At 35.6% G+C, this 11,957-nt stretch overlaps 1 protein-coding gene and 1 long non-coding RNA gene across 6 annotated transcripts; one reads left to right on the forward strand and one right to left on the reverse strand.

Moving 5' to 3' along the window:
• The first annotated feature begins 5,029 nt into the window (after positions 1-5,029).
• Positions 5,030-6,852, forward strand: LOC145030951 (uncharacterized). 5 transcript variants are annotated; one of them, XR_013676760.1, is made up of 4 exons: positions 5,071-5,201; positions 5,289-5,873; positions 6,457-6,536; positions 6,655-6,852. It is a non-coding gene; the product is annotated as an uncharacterized LOC145030951 (long non-coding RNA). The 5 variants fall into 5 exon arrangements; XR_013676759.1 differs by lacking the exon at positions 6,655-6,852 and having other exon boundaries at positions 6,457-6,629; XR_013676758.1 differs by lacking the exons at positions 6,457-6,536; positions 6,655-6,852 and adding an exon at positions 5,969-6,347.
• Positions 6,853-7,347: 495 nt separating this feature from the next.
• LOC145029720 (putative disease resistance protein RGA4) lies at positions 7,348-11,589 on the reverse strand. Its single transcript, XM_078978198.1, has 2 exons — positions 11,529-11,589; positions 7,348-10,340 (listed from the first exon to the last, which is right to left on the reverse strand). The coding sequence occupies exons 1-2, from the start codon at positions 11,587-11,589 to the stop codon at positions 7,348-7,350; spliced, it is 3,054 nt and encodes a 1,017-aa protein (XP_078834324.1).
• Between the last annotated feature and the right edge of the window lie 368 nt (positions 11,590-11,957).

The following is an 11,957-nucleotide window of genomic DNA, read 5'->3' on the forward strand; positions in this document are numbered from 1 at the left end:
CAAGTATTTTGAAAAACGTCAACATATGAAATGTTGGTGAGTTCATAAGTAGTGTTTGAAATCCAATGTAATATTTGAAACCCATCAGAAAATCCGATATTTTCTAATAATAGAATAATGTAAAAATATGTGTTGATCCATGAGTATGCATGTTTGAATTCTATAGATGTAAGCGTAAGAGTTGTGAAAAATTCGGCCGGTAATTCATAAGTTGTAATTGTTGAAAACCCTAGGAAAACCCGACGTTTTCCTATCACTTTGTATTACTTAGTTTGTATACCGTTGTTTCGTTTCGTTAGAGGGAAATCGTTGAGTTCCGGAGGCATTGAGAATACAATGGGTGGCGAAGTGTTGTGACGTACGTTAATGAAAACGTCCAATCGACAACCTTACAAGCGATCCCTTAGGTGTCACTCGTAATTCTTCCCACAACTCGATCCTCCCGGACTTGTGTAGTCCCACGACCGGTGGGAAGGAGAGAAGGTGCGAAACCCTCGGTATTTCCCCGCGTCGTTCAGGACAAATGCAATTGCGAAGGGCCCGAAGCCCAACCCGCAATCGTGAGTTACCGACTTTACTAGCAGCACTGAAGGACCCTTGGGGACCAGCAGCACGTTTGCCATTGAAAGTCCTGTTACGTTATGTCAGATCGGTAAAACCCAACACTTCGTAAGAGAGAGAGAGATCTTCGGGCCTTAAGATCAGGTCATTGGGCTAGCTAGGCTCAACGAACAAGATTTTACACTTTTGGGGCCCAAAGATGGTGCATAGACGTCTGCGCACACTCGTATGTATAGTGAATTCTCCATCGTTATTAGTTATGAATCAAAATGTCGTAATGTTGTCGTGTTAGTGGTTTTGGATTTTTATTGGTTAGAGACCGAACCAATTCGTTTAACAACGATTTTTGGTATTGTAGTGTATTGTATTTCGTCGACAAGCGTGGTACCATCAATTGGTCAAATTGCATGTATTAGCTAGCCTTGAAGATTTTCTGTTTTCAGCCCCTCCTTAATTGTAGAATTTACCCTTTTCACCCCTTTATTTAAAAACTTTCCGGTTTGGTCCTTAAATCAATTTTCTTGACATTTTTATACCAAAATTTATTGAAATAAGTATTTTCCAGCATATTTATCATAGAAAACAGTTTAAGCCCTTGAAACTTCAGTTTTCTCGGTTATAGCCCCTCTTTTTCGCAACTTTTACATTTTTGACCCAATTTGGAAAAATTTTACAACTTTGGTCCCTTTTAAATTTGAAAAGCATTTTAAACCTTTGAAAGGCATATGGAACACTTATAGTCCACTGTTTTACAGAAAAATGCAGTTTTGGTCCTCCAATTTAGAAATTTTCGCATCTTGGGCCTTATTGGGCCGAAAATGTCATATTTAGCCCAATAAGCTTGGAATTTATGTTTTTAACCCTCTAAATAGTATATTTTCAGAAAATACATTGTGTAAACTGTTTTGACTCATCTTACCCATTAGATTTCGAAATATTTCACTTTAGGCCCTTTAACTTTGTATTTTCAACATTTTATGTCAAAAAAATGAGTTTTTAGCCCAAGTTAAGTGTTGTCAAGCTATTTAACCATTTTCTTAGTATACTTTGCAATGAAGTAGTATATTTTATGCCATAATAGGATATAAGTCTCGGTTTTTAGCATTTCATACTAAATCTATCATCAAAATCATACAAAACATACACATAAGCATAGAAATCAACCACAACATACACATAATGATGGATCTACACTTTTTCTTGTATTCTCCCCCACAAAAACTCATAAAAACCGAAAATAAGGGGATATGAAACTCACCTTGGGTGTTGATTCGGTTTTTGAAGAAAGAATGGAAGAAATGAAGTGATTTTTGGCCTTTGCACTCCTTGATGAAATTTTCGAGTTTATGGGGTTTCTAGAGTGCAAGATCATGGTTTTTGCATGGATTAGGAAGAGATTTTTGATAAATAAGGAATACAAGTCATAGATCCAAGCAAAACCTTACCTTAGATGATGATTTTGTGGAAGAACTTCCTTGAATGCTTCCTAAATTTCGAGATTTTGGATGGAGAAGAGGAAGAAGTCTTGAGTGATTTTAGAGAGAGTTTGTGAGTGTTTTGTGTGTGTGTGGGTGTTGCTCTCGGCCGAGTTCAAGAAGAAGAGAAGAGAGAGAGAGTTGAGTTGACATTCCTTGTTGCATGTTGGTCCATGCATGGAGATATGTGGGATATAAGTGAGGTGGCAAGGCTTAAATCACTCTTCCTTCTTGGTTTTGGGCTTATGGGCCGAGAATTATAAATGGAAAGGAAAAAAAAAAATTGGGCTTTAATGTCCTAACCCATGTAGATGTTAAGTTGAATGGTTTTTAGTCCCAAAAGAAGTATAGTATGATTTTTACATTTTGTTGGGCTAGTTTAAGTTAATCATGGTTCAAAATTTTGTATTTATTCCATTCTAGGTCCAACATGGCTCACAATGTTGAAATAAATAGATGTGGGTCCAATTAGAGCCCAATTAGGGTTCTAAGCCCATGATAGTCCAATTGGAAGCTTATTGGTCCCTTTGGATCCAATAAGGAAGTTCTAGTCCAAAATAGACTTAACAAGAACTTCTAGGGTTTTCCAATTGTTTGATGTAGTGAATTGGGGTTTAGCTTCCCATTGAGTAAACATCATACTTGTTTTTGAGTTTTTGATTTCAACATTTAATTGAGTATAGTGATTACAAGACATAGAATTTCTAGTTGTGACAATTTGACTAAAAATGTTTTATAAAGTATAATATATATATATATATATATATATATATATATATATATATATATATATATATACACACACACACACACACATACACACTCACTCACTGAGTTTGAGAAAAGTATTTACTGTTGTTATTTCTAGAGCATATATATTTAAATTTTAATCAACTTACTATTTTGATATTATATAATACAAGTTTTAAAATAACTTTTTATTTAGAAATACAGAATTTATTTATGAAAATAGCACGTTTTAATATTCATATTTTTTTCCTTCAAGTAAATTTTATCTAATGGTTTTTATGTTTATAATTTTAAAGTTTAATTATTGTATTTTGTAATTTATGATTTTGGTCCTTTAGTATATTTAAAAATTATATGTTTGGTCTCTTACAAAATTTATTTTTATATTCATTTATTTATATTAATTTTCTTAAGATATAATTTTGTTTATATTACTTACAAACGATGTTCTGTTACACCGTACATAATGAATTAAATAATAGTTGGCAAAAAAAATTAAGAGTAAATTATTCTAATTGTCCCTCGTGTAAGTGCCAAAAGGTACGTTTGGTTCCTATTTTCAAAATTTAATTTGGACTGTTCCTTGTTTGTTTAAAAGTTACCCGCTTACATCCCCGGACATAAAAAGATAATTTTGCCCTTATTTATTTCTTTTTTGATTTCTTTTATATTTATTTTTTAGTTATTGAATTTTTTATTATAAAAAATAAGAGTAAATTACACTTTTAGTCCCACCCACCCCTTCCCTATCCCATCTTTATCTCCAACACTCTCACCCTGCCCTCTTCTTCTCTATTTATCGGGCTACCATTCTCTCTTCTATTTCTCTTTCAAGCATTTTTCGGCAACACTAGACCTCTCCAACCACCACCAACGTTGCTTTAATATGCTATATGCAGATCCAAAGATATCGTAAAGCCCTCCTCCATCTGATTTAGATCCATTCTTTGTCGTTGTTAGCATCACCGCCACTTATCCAAGCCCATCCCAGAGGGTGGGCGATAGGGACGACCGTCCAGGACCCATCTTTTAAAGGGCCCCAAATTTTTTATGGAAATTGTTATATTTAGAAGATAATACAAATAATTTTCTTTTAATTATTGATTTATTATAAAAAGCTTGATGACATTTGTGTTTTTTAAGGGTTTATTGTTTTCTCTCGTCCTGGACCCAAAATATATTTGAAACGACCCTCTACTTATCTCATTTTCCATATATATCTTACAAAACTAAATCGCCTTAATCATTAATCCGTCACCGTTCCATTTCTGCACCATCAACAATGGATCGATTTTTGCTTGATTTTTTCCACCGGTATTAGATCTCTACCAGAAAAAGGTAAGATCCAGAATCTTCCTTGAAGAAAAAAAAACAAAGGTGTCGGATCTTCGGTGATGGGTGGAAAAAACATAGGATTTCAACCACAATGTTGGTCTTTCTCAATGCATAAATAGATTTCAGTTGCAAGTTTTCTGGCGGTAGATAACGTACTACAATATCGAGTAGGGGGTTTTTCTATATGTTGGTTTTCCGATGAATACATGGTCAGAAACAATGGGTGGTGGTGAAGCCAAATATGTAGTATGTAGGGAGGATAGAAGGGTTGTGCATGAATCTACAATAGTTTTTTATTTAGGAATTTATTGTCGGTGCTAGTGAGGTTTTTTAGTCGAATCTGCTTTAAGTGGTTGTAGTGGGTTTTCCAGTGGTGTAAATTAGTGGTAGTGGTGATCAAGTATTTTCAACAATATAGAAAAATATTTTTAATAATTAAAAATAATAAAAAATGTTTAATAACTGAAAAAATAAAATTAAAAGAGGCATTATAGTCCCTTCATGTTTGATAAGTGATGATATGTATAAATTTAAACTATCAGTTTGAAACGTACAACTTTGAACAATGTAATGAATGATCCAAGTTAATTTTTAAAAATAATGATTAAATGTGCATTATGAAATCTACTTAATTTACTCAAAAATTAAATTCATTGTCCCTTTACGTAAGACTGTATAAAACTCTAAAACCTTTAATCAAAGTATTTTTAAAATTTTAAAATTTAATTTCCTATTTATTTCAAAAATGAGGACAACTCCCACTTCTTTGGTTCCACTTAGACGGTGCTTGAGAGTAAAAAGTTAATTTTCACAAAAAAAAAAAAAAATTGACATAATTTTTCCCAAAAACAGTTTTTAAAATATGTTTCCAATACACCAAAAATATCAAAAATCTACGATTCCAGATTTCTAAAAAATGTCAATTTTCTTCTTGCCAAAAAGAAAGAACATTTAAAAACATTTTAAAAATTAAGTCGAGTTAGTAAGTATTGCAAAATGCAAACACCCTCTTAACCTTCCGAGCCCTAGCTCTCAGGCGATTTCGGCTACCCTACCGCCGGTGCTTCCTTCTCATCCTCGGTGATGCGCTCACCTCCGTCAACCAATTTGTGATTTTATGTTCTAGTTCTAGATTTTCGTTCTGAATTTGGTTTTGATTTGTTGAAGGTTAGTCCACAGACTCGCAAAATGAGAGCTGCCTCTAAAAGAAGGGGTACTGAAATCAAATGACATCTATATCAATGCAGATAAGGCATCCGAACATCGAAAAAAATATGTTAGTGCTATCGTTCCTTTTCATCTACAGATTTCATCGAGAATCATGTAAGATCGTTCTCCCTGTTCCCAATTTTACTTGACATTTGGATGTCGTGACTGATCTCGGCAAATCTGATTTCGTGATTTAGAGTGAGGATATTTCTAATGACGTGATTTTTTTGAATATGCTTACTGGATTTCCTTCTTACTTAATATGCATGCATATCTCTGTCTTGTGTGATTTCAGAAGCCCCAACTACAGTATTATGTTCGATTTTGTATTTGTTGAGCTAAGGGTTAAATTAGGACTCATAGGGAGCAAATTTGTACTTTGGCTGTTGTAACCATGTTTCATTTTGAATTTCACAGAGCTAATTGATCTTTACCATGTTCAAGTTAGCCGGAGGATACTTGAGAAATGTTTGGGAAATAACAAATTATGTTGCTCAACACATTTCCAAGGACATTTGATCTTGTTAAATGTGTGGTAAATGGGTATGTTTATATCGAAGAAGCTGTGTCTAGAATGCTTTTTATGATGTTCTCTTTTTTGATTAATTTAGTTCATTGATCCTTTTTTTTATTGATAGGTTCTTGTGGGTTGTTAGATACCTGAATATTGATTAATTGCAGATGTTAAGAACAAGTGGGTAAAAATCTAATTGTCCAGAAGAAGTGAAATGACTTTGATAGGATCAAGATCATGTTGGCAAAGATAAAAATAACTTAACTTTCAGTTTGCAGTTTTAAAGATTGAATAAATACCCAACTGTTTCTAGAATATGGCTTTTCATTCATGCCTATTTGGGATGATTTTTTTCTCTAACTGTTTTAATATGATGGCAAAACACTTATTTTTGTAGTGAAGCTGCATCTTTTTTCCAATGTATGCAGCAAAAATGGATTTTTTTTGCCTATCTGTGTAGCCATTTTTCATATTGATACAAATTTATGCTATTGTTTACTAAATTGGTTGTTAAAAATGGTAAAATTATAGTAAAGCACTCATTGCTTTTATTCGTTTGTAGATCATATTACATTTTACTTATAGCAATTGTTATAATTTGTGATATGGCAGAAGGCTGGAGTTGTAAGATTAAAGAAGGAAACCACAACCTAATTAATATCATATTGCCCAGTTGGCCGAGATGAGACCATGTAATAACAAATTTAAACATTGCTCCTAATCAAGATATGATTATTTTTGTATAGAAACAATAAATATGAGAAAGATATCTAATTAATTTTTAATCTATATTGTACACTTGTTTTATAGTAACAGATAACGAAGCATAGAATACGACCATCGACTGTACACATCGATATGGGAACAGCTTTTTAATAACTTCTGATATCCTCAGCCACCTCCAACTTTTAGCACTTGACAGCATCAGTCCCTCTGCTTTATTCTGTGGCCCTCAAATTTTTTAGATTAACAGGCCAAGAGCTTAAACTTTAGCTTTATGACCAATAGAACTAATAATACCGGACATCAATTGAGTTGCATAAACCTTTCCAAGTTAATAACACAAATAACATGGATATCAAATCATTTTGTAAGATTGCATTGCAGGGTATATTTCAAAACAACAAATTAGTAGTATAGTAGATGTCAGTTACAATGGACGAGAGCCATCATGCGATGAATTGGTCAAATGATGAATTATGAAAGAATGATGAGCACAACAGAAAGTTGCCAAAATTGGTCGACCAACTGGATTAAAAATTGGTAGCTGTAAGTTATAAGTGAGAGAAGAGTTTTGGGATATTTAGTATTACATTTATATAATGTTCTTTTACCCGTGTTTTGTACTTTTCTCTTATACTTGACAAGACAAATGTGTCGGTACAATTGGATCACAAGGGAGGAGAAAACTAGAAGAGAGTTTATTATTAAGCAAGAGCCAAGAGGAGGAATGATCTGATTTAAACAACATATCTATATACACCAACCAACACACTCAAATAACTAATTAATTAACACTCTTCCATAATTTAGTCTAACATCAGTGGCTTCCCGTGGCGCTCCCCGTCTAACTGTTTCTTTATTTAGCCCCTTGCAATTATTGAACCTCAATTTTCGGATAGATGAAATGTTGGTTAACCACATGGGCAGTTCTTTTATTCCGAATCTATTTATGCATAACAAAGCCAGTGAGGTGAGGTGTTGTAGTTCTTCTGGCATTAACTCCCAATGATCCCAACCTCTCAATTCTAACGACTGAAGGTGGTTACTTAACTTCTCGATGCCTTGGAGACTCGGGAAAGAATCGAGCTCCTTTGAGAACGGACCAAGTGTCAACTCATTTAAGAAGGCAAAACAGTTGAACATTCCGTGAGGCAAGGAAGTCAGTTTGTCATAATTGTTAATAGACAAAGTCTTCAAAGAATGACACTGGTTAGGTAAATTGGTTATATCTGAAAGACTGGGACACATGAAAATTTCTAAACATTCAAGAGATGTGAGGCCTTGTATGCTCTTAATGGACACCAGACCTGTGCACTGAGATATGCGTAAGGAAACAAGAGGATGGGGATGGTATTCATCTAAGCAGATAATCTTTGGGCAAACATAAATATCCAACTTCTCGAGGACAGGCGATATCGTTTTTGAGCTGTTGGGTTCTCCGTCTATCCACTTTTCCAGTCTTTCCAAAAAATACAGTCCGAGCGATCTCAACGATAGAGACAAAGGTTTCGTTGACCCGATAACATCGGAACTCCTTAAGCATGTCAAGCTGTCCATTTGTATTAACAGAAGATTCTGAAGATGTGGTAGGTGCTCAAGCGTCGGAAGAGAGAGGCAGCTCCTACAGTCATATAATGTGATTGACACGAGCTTGTCAAGGGGCGTCCATTTCCCTTCGATATCGATTGCCATCTTCATTACCCATTCTGGAAAATTATCACCATAAAATCTTGTAATTTCCAATTCTTTTACATCTCTAGGGGGTTGCAAACCTTCTAATACATCCTTCTCGTTTTTGTTGGCACCTCCACGGTCCCGACTCCATTCCAATTCGATCTCGTATAAATTTTTCTTTCTGGATAAGTCTGCCTTGAAAGCATCCTCTTTGCTCCTAACATTCTCTAGTTTGGAGATACAAAGCCTTCCACTAAGGTTATTCAAATGGCGTAGCTCTTCTATACCATGTCTCTTCCTTCTAAGCAATATGAAGCAAGGCAAAGTTTGAAGAGAAGTCAGTTGTCCTACGATATTGGCAGGAATGTTTTTGTCACACTGGAAATATCGCAGGCTTATCAAATTTCTTATGGCTTCTGGAAACTGCTCAATGTCGTCAGACAATTTTAGAGTTTGCAAGTGGTATAATTTACCAATAGATTCAGGAAGAACACGGATTTTCGTATATGCCAAATCCAGATACCTGAGATGCACCAACCTTCCAATTGAATCGTCTAACTCCCGTATTAAATAACATTTGAGTTGTAGGATTCGTATGCACTTTAATCGTTGAAATGGAAATTTCATATCAACTTCACCTTCGATGAACAATGTATGCAAAGTTCTAGCCTCTGTATTCCTTTCAATGAACATAGAAACCTCTGCTACCAGTTTAATGTTCTGTTTTTGGTAAAAGGCAAGATGTTTAACCTGAGGCATACATGCAATATCATCATTTGTCGCATCCTCCAGACATAGGCTTTCATGTTTTGAAAGTAATAATGAAAGATCATGCACCAGATCGTGCATGCTACAACGAGTGATGTGACCATACTCATCCCTTTCAACATCTTGGAACAACGAATTGCTGACCAAAATTTGAAAAATATCATTCCCCACATCCTCCATCTCCTTGTTTCTTTCCTCATCCGCTTGAACCAACCTTAAAGCCATCCAAATCCGGACCAATTCTTCCCTTTCCATGACCGTATCTTTCTTAAAGATGGAACAATATACAAAACATTGCTTGACGATAGAATTGGGGAGATTATCAAAGCTCAGTTCCAAACTCTTTTGAACTCTATCCCTTTCTTCTTCCAGATCCAAAACTTTGCTATTTTTGATGGCCAACCACTTCTCTATGTCACTGTAATGTGCCAACATGCCACCTATTACATTTAATAGCAATGGTAAACCACCACATTTTTTTACAATCTCATGGCCTATCTCCTCCAGTTCTAGAGAGGATGATGTGCCTGCCACAAACACTCTTTCTCTGAAGATGTCGCAACAATGATCATCGGAAAGACCTTTTAAAAGGCATGAATCCATGTGCATATCATGAGTTCCGATTTCAAGCTTCCGTGTAGTGACAAGAATGCCACTTCCATTTTGTGAGCTTACATTTAGCATACAACTCCTAAACTCTTCCCAGTATGGCCTTTTTTCGATCCAAACGTCATCTAAGACGAGCAAATATCTTTTTGATGTCAATTGCTCGTTAAGACTTCCAATTAAATTGGTCCTTAAGTCCGAGGTAGGTTTCTTTTTGTCAAGAGATTCGTAGATCTTGGCAAGAAGTGTATTGATGTCAACCTTAACCGACACACACAACCATGCTTTAACATCAAAATGTTGCTCGATCTTTTTATCATTGTAGACCGACTTAGCCAAAGTGGTCTTCCCAATCTCGCCCATTCCCACAATGGGAACAATGCTAAGCTTTTCTTCTTTTCTTGATTGGGTTAAAAGTTCAATGATATGGAGTTTATCATTATCCCTCCCAACAATTTTAAATTCTTCTTGATTTGGAACAGTCTCTCTCCAATAGAGATGATCTAGAACAGGGCCTGCAGGGTGTTCATCTTGTAGTCCTAAACTGTCTGCTTCTGTATTGATCTTAAGTAACTTTTCATTGATGTTTTGGATTTTATGACCTATTTTATAACGAAAGGAGAACCTTTTCAAGCTTGGAAGGCACATTACCTTTCTTGTTATCTGATCTTGTTTCTTTATTTGACGCCTCAACATTTCATAATCAACCTCATCCAAAACATCATCTGTTGGAACTTATATATATATATATATATATATATATATATATATATATATATATATATATATATATATATATATATATATATATATAAAGGAATTGCAAGTTGGCAATTTCCTTTGTATCCCACATTGGTGGGGAGAAGAAACATTTGAGGGTTTATAAGCCTATTCCCTTGGTAAGCCTTCAAAGGCTTTAGTGGATCAAAGGAATGGGCCAAGCCCACGCGCGCGCCTAGCCTAGCCTAGCACTAGCCGACGCCGCGAGTGCGCGAAATGTCGCGATTTAGGCGCACGACGCATTGGTCGCTGGGAGCTGAGGAGCTTTTATTTTTGGTGAGTTCGGGTCAAGCCGATTTGACCGACCCGGTCAAGTGGTTGACCGGCGTTGACTTCGTAATGGATAAGTCATCGGGGCATTCTAGAAGGATCAGGAAACGGCTTGCTTGGAGAGCAAGCTGTCGCCCTAGGGTTTCTGGGGCCGGCCTATGGGGGCCCGGTTTATGCCTTCTAGGGTTTCGATACCTATAAATATTGCCCTCTAGGAGCCATTCAGAACACACACGAATTCTCAAAGCTCTCTCCCTCTCTCTGCGTTTTTCTTCTAGTTTCTGAGTAGTCGCTTTGTGTTTGTCGATTTCCAGTGCTGTTGGAATATCGATCTAGCTGCATTAAATCCTGGGGTTTTACTCTGTTACTTACAGCCAATACAAGCGAAGTAAGAACCTTTAAGGACAGGAATCTGATCCGTGCAGTTGCTTCAAGATCAAGTCAGCAATCAATAGGTCGGTTTTACTTTTCTGTCTTGTGGTTAATTCGTCCAATAACAAGACAGTCTTCTTCTACCTTTCTTACAATCAGATCTAATCGAGAAGGATAGATCTGGTTTCGGACGAAACTTGGTAAATTTAATAATAATAATTGAATTTATTATTCGCAACTAATCGACATATAATTCACAATATTATTTGTCGGTTTCCTTGCGTGTCTTTTGATTTGATATACAACAATCTTAAAGGTTCTTATATTGTGATCAATCAACAGACTAATGGACACTACTGCTAGCCTCCACTTCATGAACCAAGAGTTTGCCAAACTTGACCAATTCGATGGTCAAAACTACACTCGTTGGGCCGAAAAGGTCAAGTTCATGCTTCATGTCTTGAAGCTCTCCTTTGTGTTGGACCCAAAACTGCCACCAATTCCAGATAATCCAATTCCCAAGGAAGGGGAATCTGTGGACCCAGCGGTCATTGCAGAACTCGAAAAGCAAAGGATTCTGCGTAGAGAATCCGAGGAATTGTGTAACGCCCGGGTTTTCAGGGCTAAGCATTTTTGTCAATGTAATAGTCTAGGTCAACTATTGTAACTCTTTTTGAAGTAATAAATATGAAATATTTGAGTATTATGTGAATTATGTGTGTTTATGTGTTTATTATTTAATTATAAATGTATAATTAATAAAGAATAAAAATGAGCGTCAAAATTAAAGTGTGAGATAATCCCGATATCTCTACATAAAGTTGTAGAATATGTCTCAAGGTTTCCGTGCATATAAAGAATGCCGAAATCCGAGCTATAAAGAAGAAGTTATGGTCCGCCGAAGTTTTACGACAAAACCG

This window comes from Lactuca saligna, chromosome 2 (assembly GCF_052625555.1).
Source record: "Lactuca saligna cultivar CGN05327 chromosome 2, ASM5262555v1, whole genome shotgun sequence".
Lineage (NCBI taxonomy): Eukaryota > Viridiplantae > Streptophyta > Magnoliopsida > Asterales > Asteraceae > Lactuca > Lactuca saligna.